The sequence below is a fragment of the Gorilla gorilla genome, chromosome 8 (assembly GCF_029281585.2).
Source record: "Gorilla gorilla gorilla isolate KB3781 chromosome 8, NHGRI_mGorGor1-v2.1_pri, whole genome shotgun sequence".
NCBI lineage: Eukaryota > Metazoa > Chordata > Mammalia > Primates > Hominidae > Gorilla > Gorilla gorilla.
The window spans coordinates 40,512,734-40,539,787 of NC_073232.2; the positions used below are offsets into that span (position 1 = coordinate 40,512,734).

At 46.8% G+C, this 27,054-nt stretch overlaps 2 protein-coding genes across 5 annotated transcripts; one reads left to right on the plus strand and one right to left on the minus strand.

The window, feature by feature from the left end:
* The first annotated feature begins 1,569 nt into the window (after positions 1-1,569).
* Positions 1,570-7,825, plus strand: COMTD1 (catechol-O-methyltransferase domain containing 1). 4 transcript variants are annotated; one of them, XM_055353372.2, is made up of 8 exons: positions 1,582-1,795; positions 1,887-2,014; positions 2,259-2,364; positions 2,453-2,571; positions 2,639-2,693; positions 2,888-3,021; positions 6,787-6,902; positions 7,351-7,825. In XM_055353372.2, the coding sequence occupies exons 1-8, from the start codon at positions 1,702-1,704 to the stop codon at positions 7,436-7,438; spliced, it is 840 nt and encodes a 279-aa protein (XP_055209347.1). In that variant the 5' UTR covers positions 1,582-1,701; the 3' UTR covers positions 7,439-7,825. The 4 variants fall into 4 exon arrangements, with proteins under 4 accessions (XP_063566050.1, XP_030871196.2, XP_055209347.1 ...); XM_031015336.3 differs by lacking the exons at positions 6,787-6,902; positions 7,351-7,825 and adding an exon at positions 3,406-3,660 and having other exon boundaries at positions 1,577-1,795; XM_063709980.1 differs by lacking the exons at positions 6,787-6,902; positions 7,351-7,825 and adding an exon at positions 3,406-6,451 and having other exon boundaries at positions 1,570-1,795; positions 1,887-2,364.
* VDAC2 (voltage dependent anion channel 2) lies at positions 6,326-27,054 on the minus strand. The gene is given in 11 exon segments (XM_055353371.2): positions 6,326-6,642; positions 6,644-6,708; positions 7,905-7,962; positions 15,210-15,360; positions 16,654-16,881; positions 18,265-18,317; positions 18,406-18,558; positions 23,553-23,602; positions 25,349-25,417; positions 26,459-26,514; positions 26,932-27,054. Coding segments are annotated over 10 exon segments (999 nt in total). The 5' UTR covers positions 26,490-26,514; positions 26,932-27,054; the 3' UTR covers positions 6,326-6,501.

Sequence of the window (27,054 nt, forward strand, 5' to 3'; positions counted from 1 at the left end):
TCATTTGGTCCCCTGTGTAAGTCCTCAGCCTGGATTTTCTCATTTGGTCCCCTGTGTAAGTCTTCAGCCTGGATTTTCTCATTTGGTCCTCTAGGAGGTTGGGACTATTCATAACCCCATTTCACAGAGGCAGAAGTCGTGAAGCTTAGGCCACCCACCAACTGTGTGTGACCTGCATCTCTGAAACCAGCTTCACTAAGAATACCAACCAGAGGCCAGGCACGGGGGCTCACACCTGTAATCCCAGCACTTTGGGAGGCTGAGGCAGGAGGATCACTTAAAGCCAGGAGTTCAAGACCAGCCTGGACAACATAGTAAGACCCCTTCTCTTTAAAAAAAAATTTTTTTTTTTTTTTTTTAATTAGCTGGGCACAGTGGTGACCGCCTGTGGTCCCAGCTACTTGGGAGGCTGAGGCAAGAGGATTGCTGAGCCTGGGAGCTCGATGCTGCAGTAAGCAGTAATCTTGCCACTGCACTTCAGCCTTGCCAGAGACCTTGCCAAAAAAAAAAAAAGAACACCAACGCCAGGCACGATGGCTCAGGCCTGTAATCCCAGCACTTTGGAAGGACGAGGCAAACAGATCACTTGAGACCAGGAATCTGACACCAGCCTGGCCAAAATAGCAAAACCCGTCTCTACAAAAAATACAAAAATTAGTTGGGTGTAGGGGTGCATGCCTGTAGTCCCAGCTACTCCAGAGTCTGAGGCACGAGAATCGCTTGAATCAGGAGGTGGAGGTTGCAGTGAGACCAGATTGTGCCACTGCACTCCAGCCTGGGTGACAGAGCGAGACTCAGTCTCAAAAAAAAAAAAAAAAAAAGGACAGCGTCTTTCACCTCCTCCGGAGTTTGGCGCATGGTAGGGGTTCAATCAGTGTTTTCTGGACAGTGTTTCAACAGAACAGCCTTGCAAGGGAGCTTCACCGGCTTTCTCCCCAAGATGTCTTCATTCCAACCTACCAACATAACAGCGGCTGCCACTTATGTATTGTGCTACTGTGTGCGAAGCTGTGGGATCTGGTGCCTTTTATGGTAACATTGTGGGCCTCATTTTACAGGAAGGAAACTGAGGCTCAGAGAGACTGGCAGGCCCAAGATTAGACACTCGTATCCATCTGGCCCCCAAAAGCAGGATTTTAACAGCTAAGAATATGGTCTCAGTTCCACAGGCCCACCCCAGGGCTCCTGAACCCCAACTCGAGGCTGCATGCCCTCAAACCAGTTCCCTCACTCCTTCAGCCTGATGCTTTGGGGCATCTTGTCCAGGAGGCCTTCCCCCTTTAATCTCTAGCTCTTGTACTTGTGACTATCTTGTAACTTACACTGGAGCCCTCCATACACAATTCACATATGCCCCCAAGGGGCCTCAGAATAAATGGTGGCGAGGAGAAAAAAGCATTGGCAGGAGGGGAATGGAGGCAGGCACCTGGACTGCGGGCACAGGCGGGAAAATTCAGATCTAGGCGCTTGGCCTGCTCCCCGCAGGGGCGCAGTTCCCGGCGCGGCCACCAGATCGCGCCCGGCTCTCTCGGGCGGGGCTTGCAGTAAGGCTGTGTGGCCGCCAGATGATGCCCGAGACCGCGACTCCGCGGGCAGTGCCCCGACAAGGTGGAGCCCGGCGGGCCCGTGAGTCCAAGACCTGTCCCAGGAGCTCCAGCGCACGTGACCTGCCACTGCCTCCCGCCGCCTCCTGCCCGCGCCATGACCCAGCTGGTGCCCCGGCTCTCCGTGCCCGCCGCGCTGGCCCTGGGCTCAGCCGCGCTGGGCGCCGCCTTCGCCACTGGCCTCTTCCTGGGTGAGCAGGACCTGGTCCCGGCGGGCGGGTGGGCGGGCGCGGAGGAGGGCGCGGCGTGGCTCAGGTTAACCCAACACCCTCTCCCCGTCAGGGAGGCGGTGCCCCCCATGGCGAGGCCGGCGAGAGCAGTGCCTGCTTCCCCCCGAGGACAGCCCCCTGTGGCAGTATCTTCTGAGCCGCTCCATGCGGGAGCACCCGGCGCTGCGAAGCCTGAGGCTGGTCAGCAGGGCGCGGGACGGAAACGGGCGTCCCTCTCGACCCCTGCGGGTCCCACGTGGCTGTGTGACCTTGGGCTGGGCCGTGGCCCTCCCTGGGCTTCCGGCTTCCCTGGGCAGGGTGCGGTGGGCGTTCCCGAAGGGCCAGTCCCCCAGGCCACGCCCAGAACCGCGCCCCTGGGGCTTGGGACCCCCAGGGCGAAGGTGGGTGACCTGCATGGCTGGTGCCACCCTCTCCTTTCACGCAGCTGACCCTGGAGCAGCCGCAGGGGGATTCTATGATGACCTGCGAGCAGGCCCAGCTCTTGGCCAACCTGGCGCGGCTCATCCAGGCCAAGAAGGCGCTGGACCTGGGTAGGGGCACGCGGCCGGGATCCCGGAGGGCCGAGGTTTCCGGGCCGACCCCCACTCTGGGCTGAGCCCGTCTGTGTCCTGGTCCCAGGCACCTTCACGGGCTACTCCGCCCTGGCCCTGGCCCTGGCGCTGCCCGCGGATGGGCGCGTGGTGACCTGCGAGGTGGACGCGCAGCCCCCGGAGCTGGGACGGCCCCTGTGGAGGCAGGTGAGCGCCCGCGCCTAGCTCTGCAGCCCCAGGCGGGGGCGCAACGGCTGACCCGCTCCCTCCGCAGGCCGAGGCGGAGCACAAGATCGACCTCCGGCTGAAGCCCGCCTTGGAGACCCTGGGTGAGCACCGCAGCGGGAAGGGCTTTGAGGCCATTCATTGCAAACGAGGCTGCTGTGTGGCCGAGCTGTGACTGGGCCTGCCGGGCAGGTTAAGGGCAGGGCCGGTTGTCACAGCGCCCCGGCCGGCCTGGGAGGGGCCTCAGGGCCGCCGGGGCCGCGGACTCAGCCGCACCTGCCCTCCCTCCCCCCGCAAGACGAGCTGCTGGCGGCGGGCGAGGCCGGCACCTTCGACGTGGCCGTGGTGGATGCGGACAAGGAGAACTGCTCCGCTTACTACGAGCGCTGCCTGCAGCTGCTGCGACCCGGAGGCATCCTCGCCGTCCTCAGAGTAAGGGATCCACTGCGGGGGAGGAGAAAGCACCCTGTCGGGCCGGGTCCCCATCTTTTCCCTTGACTCCTCTTATACCCCAAAGCCCCACCCAGTCCAGTCACGTAGGCTACACCCCCTGCGGGGCTCCGGCCCCGGTACCCAGGCTTTCCTCCGCTTTGGTTCTGTCTCCGGCTCTGGTCACCTCCCGCCCGGGCACCTCCCTCCGAGGCCCCGCCTCCCGCCCAGACACCTCCCTCCGAGACCCCGCCTTCCGTCTGGGCACCTCCCTCCAAGACCCCGCCTCCCGCCCGGGCACCTCCCTCCGAGTCCCCCGCCTTCCGCCCGAGCACCTCCCTCCGAAGCCCCGCCTTCCACGGCCCGGTTGGCCCCGCCCTCCCGCAGGTCCTGTGGCTCGGGAAGGTGCTGCAACCTCCGAAAGGGGACGTGGCGGCCGAGTGTGTGCGAAACCTAAACGAACGCATCCGGCGGGACGTCAGGGTCTACATCAGCCTCCTGCCCCTGGGCGATGGCCTCACCTTGGCCTTCAAGATCTAGGGCTGGCCCCTAGTGAGTGGGCTCGAGGGAGGGTTGCCTGGGAACCCCAGGAATTGACCCTGAGTTTTAAATTCGAAAATAAAGTGGGGCTGGGACACACGACCTCCTGAGCCTCCGTGTGTGGCGCTGGATGGGGAAGGGAGGGAAGGCCCAGCACAGACAGCTCCTGCCTTCAGTGAAAGGGGCCTTGAGATTCGTCCCCTCCCTGGCGCCAGGTCTGTGGCCCAACTGCAGGAACCTCCAGCTGGCAGGAGGCAGGTTATAAAGTTTTAACTGGCCTGGCCACGTGTAATGGCCAGAGACCCCAGCACCTCGGGCTTGTCTGCCTCCTACATCTCTCCCTCAGGGCAGGCGAAGCTCTGGCTCCGAGCAGCTGGGACTGGTGGAGAGCCACGTCTGGTGTCTGCCGACAGGAAAGAGGATTGCAGGGGACCACGGGTGTCACTTGTGTGCTTTTGTAGGTGATGCCAGTTCTGCTGGCGCTTGCTCATGTCTTCACAGCCCAGTCAGCTCCCCAGCCTCACTTCTCCAGTGGAGGCCCTGGTGGGGGAACATCACCTCTAAGAGCCAGGCCAGTTGGCCTGGACCTGAGGACCTCGGGGTTGACGAGTATCCTGCCGTCTCCTTGAAATTCTTAAGTGAGGGGGATCACTGGCCAGGCAGGCGTGAAGCAGACAAGCCTATAGGTACAGCAGTTGTTACTACACTCCCTAGAGGATGAAGAGAACTTCAGGCTTTCCTGAACCATCTGCCTATGAGGGGAGGTGGAGAAGGAACCAGGCCTCATGGAGCACCTTCGACCCAGGTGCTCTGCTTCTTATTTAAATCTCCCCAACCTCACAGATCTTATCTCCACTGACAGATAGTCAAATTCTTTCCACTGACACTGCCTCAGGCATAAGTGGCATTAGCCTGGAATTCAAGCAGCTTTTGCCACTACCTGGTAAGCCTCGGTGGTGGGAAGTGTCCCTGGAGACTGCTGGAAGCAGGGCTAAAAGAGCCACGAGGCTGGGCGCAGTGGCTCACACCTGTGATCCCAGCACTTTGGCAGGCTGAGGCAGGTGGATCATTTGAGGTCAGGAGTTCGAGACCAGCCTGGTCAACATGGTGAAACCCGGTCGCTACTAAAAATACAGAAATTAGACAGGCGTGGTGGTACACGCCTGTAATCCCAGCTGCTCGGGAGGCTGAGGCAGAATTGCTTGAAGCCGGGAGCCGGAGGTTGCAGTGAGCCGAGACCACACCACTGCACTCCAGCCTGAGCAACGAAGTGAGACTCCGTCTCAAAAAAAAAAAAAAAAAAAAAAAAAGCCACATGAGCTCACAGCTCCTGGGACAAACTTTGCATTTTGGACACTACGCAAGACCATGGCTGGAAACCTACCCTTTTCTAACTCATAAAAGCATATTAGGATGCACGTGGGTGAATAGGTTCAATTTACTCTAAGGAAATCCTTGACAAAACAGTTAACTCACTTGTGCCACACCTCAGTCCAAATTACTGTAGCCACTGCCCAATAAAGGGCCACCCATTAGCTAAGGGGCAGCAGTCCCCATGACTAGGGTTTTTCTCTTTAAAGGACCACCAGCAGTGGTTAGTTGCCTGCAGGTCTACCTCACACTGCTGGAGTTGCTTTCAGGCCTAGCCTGCATGGACATCTTTTCATCTGTTTCTCCTCTTACCTGACTCAAGCTGGCTCAAATTCTAACCCTCTGTCACTTAAGTCATGTCTCCATGTCTGGAGAGGGCCTTTCAGAGAACCATGATTCACACGGGCCATTCAAGCCAGTCCCCTAGGAATAGTGGGACCAGAAGGGTCTTCATGGCCCCAACCCTCCTGTGTGGAGAGCTTGCTTGAGCTCTGGTCTCTCACCAGCTTCTTCTCAACCTGGAAGTTTGTAGCATGTATCATTTCTTGGGTGATAAGTCCTTCCATTTTCTTACCCGTTTCTTATCACTCAGGTTCTACCATTCTTCAGGTCTATTACAGATTTGTTGAACAAATCTTCTCCAACCTTTAATCATATCCAATTATCTTCTCCCATCAGAAAACGTGCTCTTTCCTACTTTTCCAGCCAGAACCACCTATTAATGTCTCATTCATGCCCAGATGAAGGCCAATGCCATGCAGCCTAAAGGGGTTGTCTCTGGTCTCCTACCTATACCCACCTTTCAGTGTGTCTGCCTAGAAGGAAATGAGTAATGACCTCTCACAGTCCCTCAGGTTACCCTCACTGTCTACACCTTACTCCTCTTCTGTATGCTTAACACCATCTCACCAAACCAGGGCCTACTTTATGTTCCTAGCAGTAGCTCACAGGGGTATGGTGTGTTTGTGTAACTTTTCAGCACCTTCTCTTTTTCCTTTCAATGATGCAGAGCAATTCTGCACAGACTTACAAACTGAAGTGTAAAAGCATGTATCCTCTTATTGTAGTCTTAAAAAGCTCGTGGAATCTAGGGACACAGAAGATTCTGTGGCACAGATTTAGGTACAGAGCAAAATACTCACTGGAAAAATCAAGTATTGGCTAGCTACCACGGGGATTTGATCCTAGCTGGCAAACGTGGAACTCCGCAAATACTTGGAGCCATTAATTATGTATACTTGTTTTATTCATAATTTGTCATGTTCTGGGATACCAAAAGTAATAATGGCTGAACTTAACAAAATTTGTAACCTCATCTTAATATCCACTGATCCATCTCATTCAATGGTAATAGTCAATGTTTTCTAAAGGAACATAAAAACAAACATGCACACAATTGCACAGTTTTCATAAAGGTCTATTTCATTATTGGTGGGTAGCGCATTTAACAGTTAAATACATTTAAATAATGTATAGGTGACTGCAGGACTGCAGCATTGGTAACTAGATAACCAACTAGAAACCAGCTAACAAGGAACTGTCTAAATACTTAAAATACAGCTCTTGTTGAGATCATCCTTTGTTTTGATCATCTTCCTGGGGGAGAAAAGCCTGCTGCTGGTCACAATGGAAATATATTAAGGCCAAATCTTCTGATATCCATTCCCAAAGGTTTCTTTCAGCTGGATTAAGCCTCCAACTCCAGGGCGAGCCCAACCTTGTGGCCTCCAGCATTAATGCTCTTCCCATCTACCAGAGCAGAGAGTGTAAGCTTCACACCTATTAAGACAAAAAAACACAAAAACAAAAAACCGTGATGTACCTGGCACTTCACTCAGTCTGGGCCTTCTTTCACAGTCATCCCCAGAGCCTGCCTGTCACTTCCTCAGCCTGTCAGCTGACCTACTAGTGCTGGCCACCAGAGGGCGCTTGGAAGTATCTGAGACACCAGAAGAACTGGGTTACCATTCTAGGTAAGGCACCAAGTCACAGAGAAACGTTTTAATAACAACTTCAAAGTGTTCTAGAATATACTATAATGTCGAGTATACTATCCCGATGAAAAGAGACTAGAGACATAATCATAATTAGATCCTAGAAAGGAAAACCTACAATAAAGACACATTTGGGAACGGGGGTAAATCTGAATATGTATTTGGTATTACATTAATGTTAGTTTTCTTAGATGCGACAATGGTATTGTGCTTATAAAGAAAAATGTCTTACTCTTAGGATACACATGCTAGGGGTTGCCATGTCTGTATGTCTGCAAAACATACATTTTTTAAAAGTATGTGAAGTTTCAGAGACATAAAATAAATGTAGTAAATGTTAATAATTGTTAATAAATTGTTAATAATTGGTCAATGCAAGGTAAGGGCATATGATGTTCATTGTACCATTCTTCCAACTTTTCTTTAGGTTTCAAAATCACCAAAATAAACTTTGGGGAGGAAAATCCCTATCTGAAGGGGGAAGTCTCCAGTACTTTAGGCAGATTCCAAGATGAGTCATGTGCACTCTGAAGTTGGAGAAGCGCTGTTCTAGACACAGCACGCTTCAAAATATTATATAAAGTCAACAAGACTATAGACAGAACCAAAGCAGTGAGTGAACTTTGATCAACAAAATAAAAATTACTACAAAACATTTCAGATACAAGCGAGGAAACTGACAGGAAGTGGGTATTAAATAATAAGGAATCACTAACTTTCTTAGGTGTGATAGTATTATAGTTATGCAGAAAAGAAGAGACGGGCCTTATTCTGAAGAGAAGTGTCATGACCAAATGGCCCAGCAAAAAAAAAAAAGGAAAGAAAAAGAAATAAAAAATTGTGGTAAAAGGTAAACATGTATTTATTGTACTCTTCTTTCAACTCTTCTGTGTGCTTGAAAGGTCTGAAAAGTAAGCTGAAGAATGAAAACTAAATTTTTTAATACTATCAAAACAATCCTACTTTATCAAGAATACTTACCAGGCCTCAGAGTCTGAGTATAGCCTACTCCAATTAAGCTAGAGTTGTTGACTTTTGCCTAAAATAAAATACAAAAACAACTGTAAGAAAAATATTTCAATAGAGACAAAGCCCCTACATGTTTCCCCATCATGTAGTCATGAAGTGTTCAGTTTTATTCATGTGAGACAGTAAAATTCAATATTATGTATTAAGCCAAACAAACCAGGTACTATTTAATTCATATCCATTCAACTCAAAAATCAAATTCTCAGTAGGACACAATACTCTTGATAGCCACTGGAATGTATCCAAAGACCCCAAACTGTCCATATAGAACAAAAGCCTAAGCACTCTCATAAAAATCATCTTTGTTAATTCTACTCTAGCACAACAAACCAGACCAAAATGTGGTACAAGTCAGGCTCACTAGAGGTGACACACAGCAGCCTTAAAGCACAGGGTATAAAGTTTAAATTCACAACTTAGTTACACACATTACTACTTCCAGGACTCTTCCTAAAGAATCAAAACCATGAATGTTAAAAAAAAAAAAAAAAAATCTCCAAACGACAAGTAATTCCTCTGAAGAATCAGATCAAACAATCCTTTATCCTCACATTCTTACACCTCTCATAAATGCCGGTGCTGCTGAGTTCTGGCTGTATGTAACCACTGCGTTTGGGAGGAGGTCCCAGTGAGGTATCATGTACCAATCCAGGCCCCTGCCTTCTTTGCACAATCCCAACATTTTAGGACTTAGTTACTGACTTCAAGGGCTGGAATGAACCCTGAAGAGTAAGACATAGTAAAGAGTAGATTCTTTCTAGCTCCATTCTCTACCACCCCTAACATTATGAATCCACACCAGAGGCCAGGAACACCTGCCTTCATTTCCAGGGCCTAGGTTGCCTAGACATGCAACTTTGCTTTGCTTTCAGCATTCTGAGGGCTACAATATAAAGGTAACAAACAGCCTATGTGACCAAAACAGATCTCCAAATGATTCGACGTCTATACTCTTATAATGTGTAACATCCAAAGAGCCCAATCCAGAGAAAGAAATGATGTAACTATACAGACACAAACCACATCCAAAACACCTGTATTCACTTGGCACTACAGCCAAATATTCATGAGCTACCAGTGACCATCTAAAGAAAAAAACAGGCCTGGCGCAGTGGCTGACACCAGTAATCCCTGCACTTTGGGAGGCCAAGGCGGGAGGATCACTTGAGCCCAGGAATTCAACAGCCTGGGCAACACGGTGAGACCCCTGCCTGTCTGTACAAAATTTTTCTAGCTTGGTATGATGGTGCACACCTACCCAACTACCAGGGAAGTGGGGGGTGAGGTGGAAGGATCTCTTGAGCCCAGGTGGCTGAGGGCACAGTGAGCTGTGATTGCACCAGTGAACTCCAGCCTAGGCAACAAAGCTCAAAAAAAAAAGAAAGAAAAATACCTCACTAATGACCATCTTGTGCCCTACAAATAAGAGCCTCAGACAGCTGGATAGACATTCCTATTATTGGCCAGGCGCAGTGGCTCACGCCTGTAATCCCAGCACTTTGGGAGGCCAAGGCAGGCGGACCACAAGGTCAGGAAATCGAGACCATCCTGGCTAACACAGTGAAACCCCGTCTCTACTAAAAATACAAAAAATTACCCGGGCATGGTGGTGGGCACCTATAGTCCCAGCTACTCGGAAGGCTAAGGCAGGAGAATGGCGTGAACCCGGGAGGCGGAGGTTGCAGTGAGTGGAGATCGTGCCACTGCACTCCAGCCTGGGCTACTGAGCGAGACTCCGCCTCAAAAAAAAAAAAAAAAAAAAAAAGAAAGAAAGAAATTCCCATTATTGGCCGGGCTTGGTGGCTCATGCCTGTAATCCCAGCACTTTGGGAGGATCACAAGAGGTCAGGAGTTCAAGACCAGCCTGGCCAAGATGGTGAAACCCCGTCTCTATTAAAACTACAAAAATTAGCCAGGCACGGTGGCAGGCGCCTGTAATCCCAGCTACTCGGGGTGCTAAGGCAGGAGAATCGCTTGAATCCGGGTGGCAGAGGTTGCAGTGAGCAGAGCAGAGATCGCACCACTGCACTCCAGCCAGGGTAACAAAGTGAGACTGTCTCCAAAAAAAAAAAAAAATTGCTATTATTTAACAGTAAGAGTTAAACCATGAAACTGTGATAAGGAGTAGAAAAAATAAACTCAGTTTCTCCCTCTATACTCTCGTAAGGCCTAGGGAGAATTTCCCACACATCAAGCAAACAATTCTGCAGCAGACTCCAGCTAGATGTTCTCTAATTCAATTCTGATACTATCTACCTGGAGAGAGAGCATGGGATCACACAGGTTCAGGGCTCAGTTTCATAAAACTGCCGCGCCCTCATTTTCAATGCTAACTGAAAGCTCCAGGTTCTTTTGCCTCTGCTTCTTACAGACTGGTTATAAATTGGGGTTCCCACAACCCCCTGGGGTTCAAGTAATTTCCTAGGGTGGCACACAGAACTCAGGGACTAACACTTACATTTACCAGTTATATAGGATATTTTACAGGATATAAATGAACAGCCAGATGAAAAGATACTTATATATCTTTTCCTTTATAGGTGAGGTCTTGAAGGGTCCCAAGCACAGGAGCTTCCATCCCTGTGGAGCTGGGGTGCCCCACCCTCCCATGACATGAATGTATTATTGTTTACCTTCCTGAAGGCCCCCTGGACTCAGTCCTTTGGGTTTTTACCGAGACTTCATTACAAAGGCACGATTAATTAAATCACTGGCCACTGGCTCAACCTTTAGCTACTATGCCCTCCCCAAGGCAGAAGGTTTGTTCCCTAGCAACCAGCACCCCCTACCATGTGGTCATCTAGGGACTATCCAAAAATCACCTCATTAACATAAGTTCAGATGTGGTTGAAAGAGGCCTGTTAAAAATAACAACATAGCCCAGGGCGCAGTGGCTCGTTCCTGTTACCCCAGCACTTTGGGAGCCAAGGCAGGTGGATCACCTGAGGTCAGGGGTTGGAGACCCACCTGGCCAACATGGTGAAACCTCATTTCTACTAAAAATACAAAAATTAGTCGGGCGTGGTGGCAGGCACCTGCAATCCCAGCTACTAAGTAGGCTGAGGCACGAGAACTGCTTGAACCCGAGAGGCGGAGGTTGAGGTTGCAGTGAGCAGAGATGGTGCCATTGTACTCCATCCAGCCTGGATGACAGTGAGATTTCATCAAAAAAAAACAAAACGAAACAAAACAAAAAAAAACAACCCACAAAAGACTGTCTTTCACTTTTATGCTCTGGAGCTGTTTCAGGAACCAAGGACAAATGGCCAAATATCTCAACAAAATACACTCTTACGGCTCTAGTCACTTGGGAAATTACAAGGGTTATAGAAGCTGTAAGCCAGGAACTGGACAAAAACCAAAATATATACACCATAGTATCATAGGCCACCCCCTGGTTTCAAACAGGGATCCCTTGCAGCAAAAAGGTCCATATATCTGTCAAGGATGTTTACACTTGTTGCATTTATATAACAGACATATCTACAAGAGTACAAACACAAATATGCCTATCATCTGGAGAAGCTACTGTGCGATAGGGATAGGTTTAAAGAAGCAACTAGGATGGGCGCAGTGGCTCACACCTGTAATCTCAGCACTTTGGGAGGCTGAGGCGGGCGGATCACCAGAGGTCAGGAGTTTGAGACCAGCCTGGCCAACACGGCGAAACCTCATCTCTACTAAAAATACAAAAATTAGCCGAGTGTGGTAGTGGGCACCTATAATCCCAGCTACTCGGGAGACTGAGGCACAAGAATGGCTTGAACCCAGGAGGTGGAGGTTGCAGTGAGCCGAGATCACGCCACTGCACTCCAGCCTGGATGACTCCGTCTCAGAAAAAAACAAAACAAAACAAAACAAAAAAAACCTACTTGGTCCTATGAAGAGAAAAAAAAATTGCTCAGCAGTATGAGGAATGTGAGGTATGCAAAGTTTATCAGGCCCAGAGAGACATGAGAATGAGACTTTAGTCACAGGACACACCCCCACGCCTAGGGGAAATTGTTTAAAAACACTTTGTTCTTTTTTTCCTTCCTTGTAGTTTCCAGGCTCACTCGCAAATATCTAAAGTGTTACCGCACAATGTGACCCTCACCCATTATCTTCATGTTCCTGGAATCTGTGATACGAAGAACAATGTATAGCCAATCACTAATCAATGTTATTTCTGTAAACCAAAGAGAATTCCTGCCAAACAACTTTGTATCAGCCCACATCCCGTCCCGAATTTTTGGCCTTTAAAAACCTGTTTGTAACAAGGGCCAAATGGAGCTCAAATCCACTTGGATCTGAGTCTGCTGGGCAGCTGTCCTCATTATGGTGCAAATAAATTCTTTAAAATTGTATTTTGTGCCTTAGTTTCTTCCTTTAGGTTGACAGAAGCCATTAGAAACATCTTTACCATCTTGTACCAGCTTTCTTTTCCCTTGATCTACTGTTATTTGTACCTTGTGCAGAACTATTCAGGACGGAAATCAGCTGATAGTGAGATCCAGTTCCTCCTCAGGCCAGTCACTTTCCATAGGTATTACATCCTGAGGAGGCTTCAACTCAATTTCACAATACATATGATCATCAATCAGTATTATAAGACTTATTTACACAAGGGAGTTTAATCTGCCAACAATATGACCATATGGCAGTATGAGCATGGTACAAAAAAAATCAGTTTCGTTACAGATCAGTAAGAATTAGAGGTATTTGCTTTGCCTTTCCAACAGAAATCTACCCTTCCCCATCTGTCAGCCTTTATCTTGATTAATAAGCCTGACTACTGCCCCAGGCGATTTCAGATCACATTTCTCAATGTAATCTCTGACTTCTGACTTTTTAAATTTCTCCAAACTGGGCAAAATACAGCAAATACAGGTCTTAGGGGTACTTTTTACCCTTGCAAGGTGGCTTTGAGGCTGGTGGCCAAGGCTTAAACCAAATGAAATCTGAGCTTGGTCTAGCATCAAGGTACAATCCAGCACTCTTTCACTTTGATTTTAGCTATCACAAATAACAATAATCAAGGGATTGTATATTTTGTTTGTTTCTTATTGTTTGCGTTTCCTTATGCACCCAGTGAACCAACTCCCTTGGAGTTGGATCTATCTTTGAATTCCACTGGTAATTTTTAAGTACCTGAGCACAGCACAGTTGTGGCTCCACAGCAGGGGTGACCATCTGACCACCCAGGAGTCAAAAGTTCCTCATTTCCCATCCATTTATCCTTTTTCTTCCTAAACCATGCTTCGATGAGCCACTCTAGCTAGAGCCACTCTAGCAAATCCCAATCCTGACATCAATTCTGAGGATACAGAAAAAAACCAACTCAGTTTCTCCTACTATTCTGTCACAACACAGAATGCTTCTGTGACCATATGTGTGAGGGCTTTCCTCACACACCAAGCAAGCAATAATTTCTGCAGCAGACACTGGCTAAATGTCCTCTAATTCTACCTGGAGACATCAGATGCCACAGGTTAAGGGCTTAGTCCCACAAGACTGCCCTCCTCCCACTTCAGATGCCAACTGCAAGCCCCAGGTTGTTTTAACTCTGCTTCTGACCTGGCAGCTCTAAATAGAGGTTCCCACAAGCCCCTTCTTGGGTTCGATTAATCTCCTAGAGCAGGTCACAGAACTCAAGAAACACTTTATTTACATTTACCAGTTTTAATAAAGGATATTACAAAGGATACAGATGAAGAGACGTATAGTGCAAAACATAGGAAGGGACACAGCTTCAATGCCCTCTCCAGACATGCCACCTTCCAGTAACCTCAGCTACCCAGCTCACTGACCTCTGTCCTTGTGGGTTTTCATGAGGCTTCATAATACAGGCATGACTGATTAAACCACTAGCCATTGGTGAACAATTTAACCTACAGCCCCTCTCCCCACCCCCTCTAATCACACCTTGGTCTCTCCACTGACTAGCCTCCAGCCCGAAGCTACCTAAAGGTGGCCAGCCACCAGTCAACTCATTAGCATACAAAAAGATACTTAATACTTTGGGGATTCCAAGGATTTTTTAGGAGTTCTATGCCAGGAGAGGGAAGGAGAAGCAAATATATACTTCCTAATATCACAAGGAGCATTAAGCAATGCTTCTGGGTACTGCTGAATTGGAGTGGCAGCTAACATTACTGAAGTGGGAAAGGCTAGGTACGTTTCCAAACTAATTCCCAGGAGTCATTAAATGACACAGGGGTCCCAAGCTGCCTTCCCATTTTAACTATGAACTCCTAGTAGCTGAGAGAAGCTTCTTCCACTGACATTAAATCTGTTAAAATGCCACAGACATCCAAGAACATCAGTGTAAGTAACAAAATAGTGTACTGTATGAATCCTGAGGTTTTTATTGCTGTAGTGCAATTAGAAATGGAGAAGGCAGCCAGCTGTGGTGTCTCATGCCTGTAATCCCAGCACTTTGGGAGGCTGAGGCGGGTGGATCACTTGGGGTCAGGAGTTTGAGACCAGTCTGGCCAACAAATCCCATCTTTACTAAAAAATACAAAAAAATTAGCCAGGTGTGGTGGCAGGCACCTGTAATCTCAGCTACTCGGGGGGCTGAGGCAGAAGAATTGCTTGAACCCAGGAGGCGGAGGTTGCAGTGAGCCAAGATCGCACTACTGCACCCCAGCCCGGGCAACAGAGACTCCACCTCAAAAAAAAAAAAAAAAAAAAAAAGACAGAGTGATGATTAAAATACTAGCCAGGTGCAGTGGCTCATGCCTATAATCCCAACAGCCTCCTTTGGGAGGCTGAGATGGGATGATAGCTTGAGCCTAGGATGGGCAACATATGGAGATCCCATCTCTACAAAAAAACATCAAAAAATTAGTTGGGAATAGTAGGAGGCTGAGGTTGAACCCAGGATGTCAAGGTTGCAGGGAGTCGTGATTGTGCCACTGCAGTCCAGCCTGGACAACAGAGAGCCTTAAAAAAGCACTATTATTTCTGACACAGTAAGAACCACTCAGGGACCAAACACCAGCTATACCTGGGCTTAGACAGGCCTATGGCTCAAGGTTATCATCAACATTAACTCGGCAGCTTTTGAGGTTAAACAAACTCCACCAGCCTGGCCTGGAAATAAAACGTCTAACAACACTATCCATCAAAAAAGCGCATTTCAAAATCTAAAACTAATCTATCTGTAAACTGGGGACTGTGTGAAATCAGTTCAAATTTTCAACATAATTCAGTATACCCAAAGACTCATTCCCACAACCAAAACCCCCATTCTAAGTCCACAAAAGTACTCACAGAAATGGAAGCAGTGGGATCCAACTGATATTTAGCTGCAATGCCAAAACGAGTGCAGTTGGTACCTGATGTCCAAGCAAGGTTTACTGAAGTGTCAAGATCTTCACAAACTTTCTGATAAATTGATCCTCCAAATTCTGTCCCATCATTGCTATAAGATATTTTAAATTAGTAGATCTAGAATAGACAATGTAATAATGTCTAAGGCACAGGCTGATTTGTAGCATTACATTTAAATAAAAAACCACAGCTCAAGTGGGTCTTTAGTGTTCCACTGAAAACTTGCAACTTTTAACAGGTTTTTTTCCCCAACCCATACCCATACAGGGATTGGTAAAATGAACCACAGAATATCCATTCAGTGGAATTATCACACTGTATTAAACATGCAAGGGTTCTCAAACAGCCTTTTGGTTACGTATTTTATATGTTAAGTATATATACACACACACATATAAAAAAGTGAACCACAACATTAACAAAGATTATATACCTGGCTGGCATGATTGTAAGAAATGTAGGTTTTCTTCTTTGTGCTTCTGTTATTTACCAATGAATTTTTACAATGGAAAGAAAAACATTTTAAGTACTTTCCATGTATCTATCTAGTTTGGGCTAGGTAAAAACACCAGGCTGGATGCAGTGGCTCACGCCTATAATCCCAACACTTTGGAAGGCTGAGGCGGGAGGATCGCTTGAGGCCAGGAGTTTGAGACAAGCCTGGGCAACATAGCAAGACCCCATCTCTACAAAAATAATTAAAAACAAACAAACAAAAAGACAACAACAACAGCTGGGCACAGTGGCTCACGCCTGTAATCCCAGCACTTTGGCAGATCACGAGGTCAGGAGTTCCAGACCAGCCTGGCCAGCATGGTGAAACCCCGTCTCTACCAAAAATACAAAAATTAGCCAGGCATGGTGGCACACGCCTGTAGTCCCAGCTACTTGGGAGGTTGAGGCAGGAGAATTGTTTGAACCCGGGAGGTGGATGTTGCAGTGAGCCGAGATCGCGACAGAGCAAGACTCCGTCTGAACCAAAACAAAAAAAGAAAGAAAAAAGAAAAAGAAAAAAAAAACCCAACCACAAAACACCATACATTTTAGGCAATCCTATCAAGTCAGCATCTCACACATCAAAATAATTAAGTAAAATGAATGTACTGGTAGCAGTCTGCCAATATCTAATGCCTCTTGTAAAAATACAAAGCACATTAAACCCCATATAAAATGAACATTTACTCTCTCAGCACCAAAGGTCAGACTAACATTCTTCTACTACAAGCTTTCAAGGGGCACCCTAGAAATGACCAAGAATGATTTTGTTTTCAAATGTTATGAGAAATCCTTTAGGGTGCACCCAGATCAATAAGAGATGACAGACATCAAAATCATCCTCTGAGGGCCTACCTACATCACAGTATCCTATGAAAGAAATACTTACACATTAGTGTGTAGCTGGAAGTCCCCAGTCCTGTAGCCCACTGCAAAGTTATTCCTTGTCAGCTTTGATTTGGCACTGTCAAAGGTCATCTGGTACCCAGCAAGCCAGCCCTCATAACCAAAGACAGCTGAACCATGGATTGCAGGTCCAGCAAAATCAAAGTCAACATCACAACCAAGGTTTATACACTCCCTCTTGTAAGAAGACTTGATTTTACCACTTTTCTTTCTGGAAAAAGAACAAACTGATGTCACTGGGAAAAATTTACACAATCTGCACAAGAGAGCACAAAACAGACTTAAATGAACTGCAGTATGACCAGGGAGTAAAAATCAGCAATACAATAACAGGGAGTAAAAAAGTCAGCTCAATGAACTACAAGACAAGGACACATGAAGCAACTGGACAGCCATCTAGGAAAACTGCTTTGCAGAACAATCAATCAGTCACAAAAGCCTGTTAGAAACACATTAATTGCCCAAGTTAGTGCAACAACGAAGAGGCAAATATTTGAAGGCAAGCCAATGATAGCAACCATAGTATTCTAAAAGCAGATATGGGCCAGGCATGGTAGCTCCCGCCTGTAATCTCAGCACTTTGGGAGGCTGAGGCGGGCGGATCACCTGAGGTCAGGAGTTCAAGATCAGCCTGGCCAGCATGGTGAAATGCCGTCTCTACTAAAAATACAAAAAAAATTAGCCAGGCATGGTGGCATATGCCTGTAATCCCAGCTACTCAGGAGGCTGAGGCAGGAGAATCGCTTGAACCCAGGAGGCAGAGGTTGCAGTGAGCCAAGATCGCACCATTGCACTCCAGCCTGGGTGACAGAGAATAAACAAACAGGCTGGGAGCGGTGGCTCACACCTGTAATCCCAGCACTTTGGGAGGCTGAGGTGGGCAGATCACGAGGTCAGGAGTTCAAGACCAGCCTGATCAACACGGTGAAACCCCGTCTCTACTAAAAATACAAAAATTAGGTGGGCGTGGTGGCACATGCCTGTGATCCCAGCTACTCAGGAGGCTGAGGCAGGAGAATCACTTAAACCCAGGAGGCAGAGGTTGCAGTGAGCCGAGATCGCGCCACTGCACTCCAGCCTGGGTGACAGAGTAAGACTCTGTCCCAAATGAAAATAAAATAAAATAAAATAAATACAATAAAATAAAATATGAAAAAAAAAAAAAAGGCTGGGCGTGGTGGCTCATGCCTGTAATCCCACCACTTTGGGAGGCCAAGGCGGGCAGATCACCTGAGGTCAGGAGTTCTAGGACAGCCTGGCCAACATGGCGAAACCCCGCCTCTACTAAAAATACAAAAATTAGCTGGGCGTAGTGGCACGCACCTGTGGTCCCAGCTACTCAGGGAGGCAGAGGCAGAAGAATCGCTTGAACCCAGGAAGCTGAGACTGCAGTGAGCCAAGATGATGCCACTGCACTCCAGCCTGGGTGACACAGCGAAGACTCCATCTCAAATAAATAAATAAAAGCAGATACAGAGATTTCACCACCACAAGGTAGCTTAATAAGCTATCAAACACTAAATGTACACCTTTTCTAAATATACAAAAGAGAAATACTTTTAAATGTAATACAGATAAAAATGTCTGTGCTTACCCTGTGTTTGGTGAGAAGGTAGTATCAAATGTCAGTTTCAAACCTTGACAAATCTATTTTGAAAGAAAAGTAATTTGTTTTCTTTTTTTGAAATACAAAAATAAATTAATAAAATTAATACTAAAATTTTCAAAATGTTACCTGGTCTTCAATTGCGATTTCTGTTCCCAGAGTGTTATCAGTGTTCCACTTTTCTGTGAAAGTCAGACCATATTCACACCACTTGTATTTGGTCTCCAAGGTCCCAGTAACTTTACCAGTGTCTGTATTAGATGAACCGGACGTTGAAAATTCCTAACAAGACAATCAATAACTTCATGAACATTCTCATAAGCCTAGAATTCATCACTGCCTTACACACACACACACACACACAAATCCCCTGAAACATTTGGTAAATTCATGAATCCTTTTTCTAGCTTCCTGAACACTCGTATCCTTCTGTACTGTGCTACTCTCTAAGCATATATAAGAGGGACAAATAAGCCTTTGAGCAACTGACTGCCACTTTACATACACAGCTGACACTTCCAATCAATCACAAGTTAACCTGTAGTGAATTCTCAAGTGAACAAACTGTACACCTTTTTTTTTTTGAGACAGAGTCCCGCTCTATCGCCAGGCTGGAGTGCAGTGGCGTGATCTCGGCATACTGCAACCTCCGCCTTCCAGGTTCAAGTGATTCTCCTGCCTCAGCCTTCCAAGTAGCTGGGATTACAGGTGCCCACCACCACACCCAGCTGATTTTTGTATTTTTAGTACAGATGGGGTTTCACCATGTTGGTCAGGCTGGTCTCCAACTCCTGACCTCAGGTGATTCACCCACCTCGGCCTCCCAAAGTGTTGGGATTACAAACGTGAGCCACCACCCCAGCTAACTGTACATCTTTTAAGGAAGGTTTTGCTAAGGTGATTTTATCTGGGATTCAAAAATCAATGGGGGACTGAGTGCGGTGGCTCATGCCTGTGATCCCAGCACTTAGATACCAGCCTGGGCAACATAGCAAGACCATGTCTCTACAAAAATTAAGAAAGCAGCTCAGCGTGGTGGTGTGCGCCTGTAGTCCCAGCTACTCAGGAGGCCGAGGTGGGAGGACTGCTTGAGCCTGGGAGGTCCAGGCTGCAGTGAGCCATAATCCCACCATTGCACTCAGCATGGGTGACACAGTGAGACCCTGTCTAAAAATAATAATGTGCCAATCCCTGGTTGCACACGAACTGAAAAAGAAAAAATACGGAGGGCTTATCTGAATTTTTTTTTTTTTTTTTGAGACAGCATCTCGCCTCTGTCACCCAAGCTGGAATACAATGATGTGATCACAGCTGACTGCAGCCTCAACCTCCCAGGCTCAAGTGATCCACATACCTCAGCCTCCTGAGTAGCTGGGATCACAAGCATCACCACGCCAAGCCTAAGGAAGACAGCTGATGTGAAAATAATAAAGAGACTACAGCCAGAAATTGTGATATCTGTAGAGTGAGAAATATCAAAAATTGTATCAATAGGAGGAAAGGCCACTCATCCCTCTCTCAGAAAATAGAACATTTGTATAACTATTGCTCTGCTGTTAGAGACAAATCCTTAGGTCTTACATCACTCTCCTAAATTAGACCCTTTCATTAACAGGAATTTCAAGTCAAAGCATAGCCCTCAATACCTATCTTAAAAAGCACTGGACTGGCTGGGCGTGGTGGGTCACACCTGTAATCCCAGCACTTCAGGAGGCCAAGGCGGGCCGATCACTTGAGGTAGGGAGTTTGAGACCAGCCTAGCCAACATGGTGAAACCCCGTCTCTACTAAACATACAAAAATTAGCCAGGCATGGTGGTGCATCCCTGTAATCCCAGCTACTCAGGAGTCTGAGGCAGGAAAATCACTTGAACCTGAGAGCCTGAGGTTGCAGTGAGCCAAGATGGCACCACTGCACTCTAGCTTGAGTGATGGAGTGAGTGAGACTCCATTTCCAATTAAAAAAAAAAGCACTGGATCATGTTAGGAAAGAACACTAGATATAAAAATTAGGAGTTCTGATGTCCAGTTCTTCGTGTCATTTACTAAATGCATCACACTGAGCAGGACACAACATTTTGCGGTTTTTTTTGGAGACAGGGTCTCACTCTGTTGCCCAGGTTGGAGTACAGTGAAACAATCATAGCTCACTGCAGCCTCAAACTCCTGGGCTCAAGCGATCCTCCTAACTCAGCCTCCCAAGTAGCTGGGACTTCAGGTACCCACCAACAAGCACAGCTAATTTTTAAATTTTTTTGTAGAGACGGGGTCTCACTATGTTGCCCAGGTGAGTCTCAGAACTCCTGGGCTCAAGGGATCCTCCTGCCTTGGCCTCCCAAAGCGCTGGGATTACAGGAATGAGCCACTGTGACCAACCTCACTTAACTTTTTTGGGTCTGTTTCTGCAACTATAATTACAAAGCCTACCTCCGGATGATTAAATTGAACTGACACTGTGAAAGTTTGTACGTTTTCATATGCTCCACAGAAAAGGAAAGCATTACTAAAACAATATATATGGAACAGGTTTTTCTAGCAGATAGTTTGAATGGGGAATGTGTGAGTAGCTATTTTTAATCCTGAATGACATTAATGACTCTTGGGGCCCCACCTACGGCCATCCATCAGCCCATAGATGAAGAGCCAGCCTATATACACATGCCAAGGAAGCCTCAAGAAACAAAGCCAACACCACACTGTGGGACCAGAGTTGGGCCAGATTACAGCTCATACCCTTTACTCTACCACCAGAAATTTTGGCTTCTACATTCTGGGGTGGCTTCAGTAGCTTTGCTGTTCAGGTAAGAAAACAGAGCCAGGTATTAATGGGACTTATCTGGGGCCAGAGACATACTATAGGATCAATACCATGGTTGTTGAGTTACATGTATTAAATGTGAATAAAAACATGCTATATCTAATCCAGCTCCTACATATCCTTCATGCTCTTAAACCTACTTCCATAAAACTTTCCCTAACCCTATACACAACAATCTATTCCTTTCCAACAAAGATTTGATTATCCAACGATCTAATATTTGATATTAATTATCTCAGTACTCTCAGTTTATTTTGTCTCTCCAACTAGAAAGTAAGCTTTTTAAACACAAGGACTGAATCTTTTTTAGAAGGCCTTTTTTGTTTCAACAAATACACTAGGGGCCTCAATAGACTAACAATGGGAACATTAAAAAACACTAAAAATCACTGCTCTGTAACCTGTTAACTTGGCCAAATAAGTCATCCAATCATAACTAAACACCTAAGCTTCCTTTCAGACCAAAAAAACCAAGCAACAGATATGATCAATGTAAATCCCCAGAAATCCAACAGGCCTAGGCTTTTAAACTACAGGGCTAGCGCTGTGGCTCACGCTTGTAATCCCAACACTTTGGGATCACTTGAGGTCAGGAGTTTAAGATCAGACTGGCCAACATGGCAAAACCCTGTTTCTACTAAAAATACAAAAATTAGCGGGGCATGGTGGCAAGCGCCTGTAATCCCAGCTACTTGGGAGGCTGAGGCCAGAGAATCACTTGAACCTGGGAGGTGGAGGATGCAGTGAGCTGAGATCACGCCACTGCACTCCAGCCTGGGCGACAGAGCAAGACTGCGTCTCAGAGGGGAAAAAAAACCAAAAAACTACAATACGATTAAATAAATATCAGTTACATGCACTACATCAAAAATGTCTATATAGGCCGGGCGCGGTGGCTCACGCCTGTAATCCCAGCACTTTGGGAGCCCGAGGTGGGCAGATCACGAGGTCAGGAGATCGAGACCATCCTGGCTAACATGGTGAAACCCCATCTCTACTAAAAATACAAAAAAATTAGCTGGGCGTGGTGGCCGTGTCTGTAGTTTCAGCTACTCAGGAGGCTGAGGCAGGAGAAAGGCATGAACCTGGGAGGTGGAGCTTGCAGTGAGCTGAGATCATGCCACTGCACTCCAGCCTGGGTGACAGTGCAAGACTCCGTCTCAAAAAAAAAAAATGTCTCTCTCTCTCTATATATACACATACATACATATATCAAAATAACCTATAGTATTCTAATGTGCACACACTTATACCCACCCCCAAAATAATCTCAAAACAAAAATTTTTAAAGTAAAAAAAATTGCACAAAGTTAAATTTTACTAGCTGGGCATGGTGGCTCACATCTGTAATCCCAGCACTTTGGGAGGCCAAGGCAAGTGGATCACTTGAGCTCAGGAGTTCAAGACTAGCCTGGGCAACATGGCAAAACGTCATCTCTAGAAAAACTACAAAAAATACTCGGGCATGATGGATAGGGCCTGTACTCCCAGATGCTTGGGAGGCTGAGGTGGGAAGATTGCTTGAGCCCAAGAGGTCCAGGCTGCAGTGAGCTGAGATTGTGCCACTGTACTCACTGCACTCCAGCCTGGGAAACAGAGTGAGACCCTGTCTCGAAAAAAGTTAAATTTTAGTTTATCCCCTTTGTAACAGTTCATTGAACTATCAAGACACCCAAATACCAAAATATTAACCTCTTTAAAAAATATTTTTGGCTGGGCATGGTGACTCACACCTGTAATCCCAGCACTCTGGGAGGCCGAGGTGGGTGGATCAGCTGAGGTCAGGAGTTGGAGACCAGCCTGGCCAACACGGTGAAACCCCAGCTCTACTAAAAATATAAAAATCAGTCAGGCGTGGTGGCAGGCACCTGTAATTCCAGCTACTAGAGAGGCTGAGGCAGGAGAATCACCTGAACTCAGGAGGCGGAGGTTGCAGTGAGCCACAATCACACCACTGCACTCCAGTCTAAGTGACACAGTGAGACTCCGTCTCAAAAAAAAAAATTCAGATCAGGACTCCCTAAACTCAGAAAATACATGTGGAAATCTTCTCCAGGGAGAACTGATAGAAAATGGACATTATATAAATTATTAGTACACTCAAATTAATGAGTTCCTGATATTTTTATGCCCATAACTCTGACGAGCATTGTTGACAAAGGGTTACAAAAAAGTCTAATAATGGGTTCCCTGCCTTCAAATGTGTAATCTTACAAGTAAAGAGTACCACCTGACTGGTCTTTCCTAAGTTCCTTGTGCATACATAATATGACAAAAGACCACATGAAAATGAGAAATCACATTCAAGGTCAAAATAAATCAGGTTACACGCAAATCTCTTAAAGTTAACTTCTGCCTCTTCTTTAAGACAAAACAGGTAGACATCTTTCAGTTATGACCATTTTACAAGTTGAAAAATTATAAAGGTTCAATAGAACTTATTCAACAGTAACACTCACCACGCCACTGCAAGACTTTGTTTTCACATCCAGTTTCACTAACCCAAAACCTTCAACAAATAGACAGCAAAAGAAACAAAATGATTCCTTTGTATGAAAGATGCATAGCAATTGTTGACTATATATAAAAAACAAAAAGATTCCACATATTCAGAGGTGGATAAAAATGTGTTAATATACAATATTTAAATGAAATTGTTACAAATTCGTCTTTTGTAAACTGGCTTATAAAGGGCAGAATTATCCCTATGCTGCTTTGTCTAGTTTTTGGTAGTTGGTACACAAAAGAATGCTTTCAAATTATTTATTTATTTATTTATTTTGAGACGGAGTCTCACTCTGTTGCCCAGGCTGGAGTGCAGTGGCACGATCTCGGCTCACTGCAACCTCCACCTCCCGGGTTCAAGCGATTCTCCTGCCTCAGTCTCCCGAGTAGTTGGGACTACAGGTGCATGCCACCACGCCTGGCTAATTTTTTGTATTTTTAGTACAAAATGGGGTTTCAGCCCATTTAGTACAAGATGGGGTTTCACCATGTTAGCTAGGATGGTCTCGATCTCCTGACCTCGTGATCTGCCCGCCTTGGCCTCCCAAAGTGCTGGGATTACAGGCGTGAGCCACTACACCCGGCCCCCAAACTATTCTTACACTTAAATATCAGATTAAAAAATCACTCAACTGAAATTTCAGAATAGCTAATAACTTATCATGATATGGCCAGGTGCGGTGGCCCACGCCTGAAATCCTAGCACTTCGGGTAGTCGAGGCAGGCAGATCACTTGAGGTCAGGAGTTCAAAACCAGCCTGGCCAACATGGTGAAACCTCGTCTCTACTAAAAATACAAAAAAAAAGCTGGGCATGGTGGCATGTGCCTGTAATCCCAGTTACCAGAGAGGCTGAGGCAGGAGAATTGCTGGAACCCAGGAGGCAGAGGCTGCAGTGAGCCGAGATCACGCCCCTGTACTCCAGCCTGGGCAACAGAGCAAGACTCCGTCTCAAAAAAAAACAAAAACAAAACCAACTTATCATAATACAGACATTTAGGACATTTGTGCCAATGGGGTATTTCCAACAATCTAAATAAAGTGGAGGAGGGTATGGAACAAAATTTTCAAGAAAACTCAAATTCACCTGAAAAAGCTCGTAACTCTAGATAAAGTATTAGGAGTCACCACAAAAGCAAAACAGTAATATATCATAACTCTAGTCAACCAGGGCCTAAGCTATAACTGAAAAAAAATTAAAGCACAAGCCGTTTTTCTTAAAGGCTCAAATCCTCTAACTACAGTTTTAAAAAATTTTGGGAAATTGGGGGAGGGGGATGTAGACTGTAAAAGAACTATTTTCACATAAGTTTAATCTAAGTATCTTAAGTTTCTAATAGAAGAATTAATACAAGGCTGGGCACGGTGGCTCATGTCTGTAATGTAATCCAACCAGGCTTTGAGAGGCCACTGTGTTTACTGGGTAACACAGTGAGACCCCACCTCTACGAAAAATAAAAAAAATTAGCCAGGTGTGGCAGAGCGTGCCTGTAGTCCCAGCTACTTGGGACGTGGGAGGCTGAGGAAAGATGATCGCTTGAGCCCAGGAGGTCCAGGCTGCAGTGAGGTATGATCATGCCACTGCATCCAGCCTGGGCAACAGAGGGAGACCCTGTCTCAAAAAAATAAGTAACTCTAAATTTAAAGCAGCAAGATATTTACAATTTGCAATGATTAATCTGATTTCGCTAAGCAACCCAAACATACATTTTCACTCTTTATCTAAAACGTTTTTAAAATAAGGTTCTTACCAAATCCTTTGTTGAAAATATCTCTGGCAGCTTTGCCAAGGTCAGCATATGATGGAGGAATACACATTGCTGGTAGAAAAAAAACATTCCAGTGTTAATGTCTCTATTCTCCGACCTTCTATCCAAGAACTAGAGCATGACCCACTGCTGATATTAAAATTCAAGCAATCCCATTTGTTGGAATGTTTTTTATGCGGTCAGGAGCTACAATAAAACTATAAAGACCCATAAAGGAGATACCACCAGCGAATTATTTCTAAAACAGATAACCATGGTTATACAAACTTGGGGAATTCGTTTCAAAACGGAAAAACAGTCTATTACCTACAGCCTCACTTCCTAGGACTGGACAAGTACAAAGAATCAAACAAGTATTTGTGTGTATGGATATGTATGTATCTGCCAAAATTCACTGAGATGAGCTGATTTAACTAAATTAGATAAAACCGAAACCTAAGACTAGGCCCTTTACCCTGATACGTCCTTTAATATCTTCGCTGAGGTGAAAACCAACACCCTGGAGTGGGAAGAGAATTTAATACTGGGAATTTAAATATTGAAACTTGGAAAAAAATACTGCCATGTGTGTTTCACTCAAATGTCTACATCAACTAAATATCAAATAGCGCTTCAAACTTACTAATGTGACTCTCAAGTCCTCAGCCAATGCTGTGCTGCTTAAGGGCAGGCAATCTGAGCTCATTACACCAGCTCATTCATTCCACAAAGCACGTCCACGCCCTTAGGAGCACAAGTAATGACCTTGCGCTCTCACAAGAGGGACTGCTACTTCCTCTAGAAAAGTGACTGATCCGATCCTCCAAAGGCGGAATCCCCAATTAACAACTTTTTACTTCTGTACGTCAAAGACATGTACAAAGGCTGAAAAGTCCATGTGGCCACAGACCAACTCCCCGGGCCTTGTTCCCCATATGAAATCCAGCAGCCCAGCCCCTCCTCGGCAGAGGAGGTGGTCAGACGGTGGGGCGACCACCAAAAGCAGCCGAATTTCCAAGTTCTTGGAAAGATGGGGGGAAACAAACTGGGTTTCTGGTCGACAGGCTTCGACTCCCCGCCGCCCCATCCCGCAGAGATCCCAGCTTTACTTACGACGCGCGAAAGTCTGTCCGTGGGTCGCCATGGCGAGGCCGCGGGAAGAGGGGAATCTGCGGGAGGGACAAGAAGTGCGGTAAGCTGGGGTCAAAGGGCCAAAGGGAGGTCCCGGGCAGAGAGGGGCGAGGGGCCGCGGGGCAGCGCGGCCATCTTAGGAAGCCAGGGCCGACCCCGAGTCCGGCGCGGGCCTCCCGCTTGGCTGCCGCGGCCTAGGCCCCTGGGTCGGCGTGAGGCGGGCGCGGCGGTACCTGGTGGTCTCCTGAGGGGGGCCGCCGCCACCGCTCCGCTAGCTGCTGAAGCCGCTTGGCACGCTCGCGGTCCGGCTGCAGCTGCAGCAGCTGGAGGGCGAAGTGAAGGAGACACCGTTCCGCCCGCCGCAACCCTGTCCTCTCCCAGACAGGACCCCGCCGCTGCCCCCGGGGCTGTCCGCCGCGCCTGTCCCTGCAGCGCAGCCCGCTGCCAACTCCAACCTGCTCCAGAGCGGCCACGTAGACCGACAGCACCCCGGTCCTGCAAGTGGGCTGCCTCCGTCCGTCGGTGGGGATCGGAAGGCAGAAGCTGCTGGGCCTTGGATCAGGCAGCTATCCGGGCAG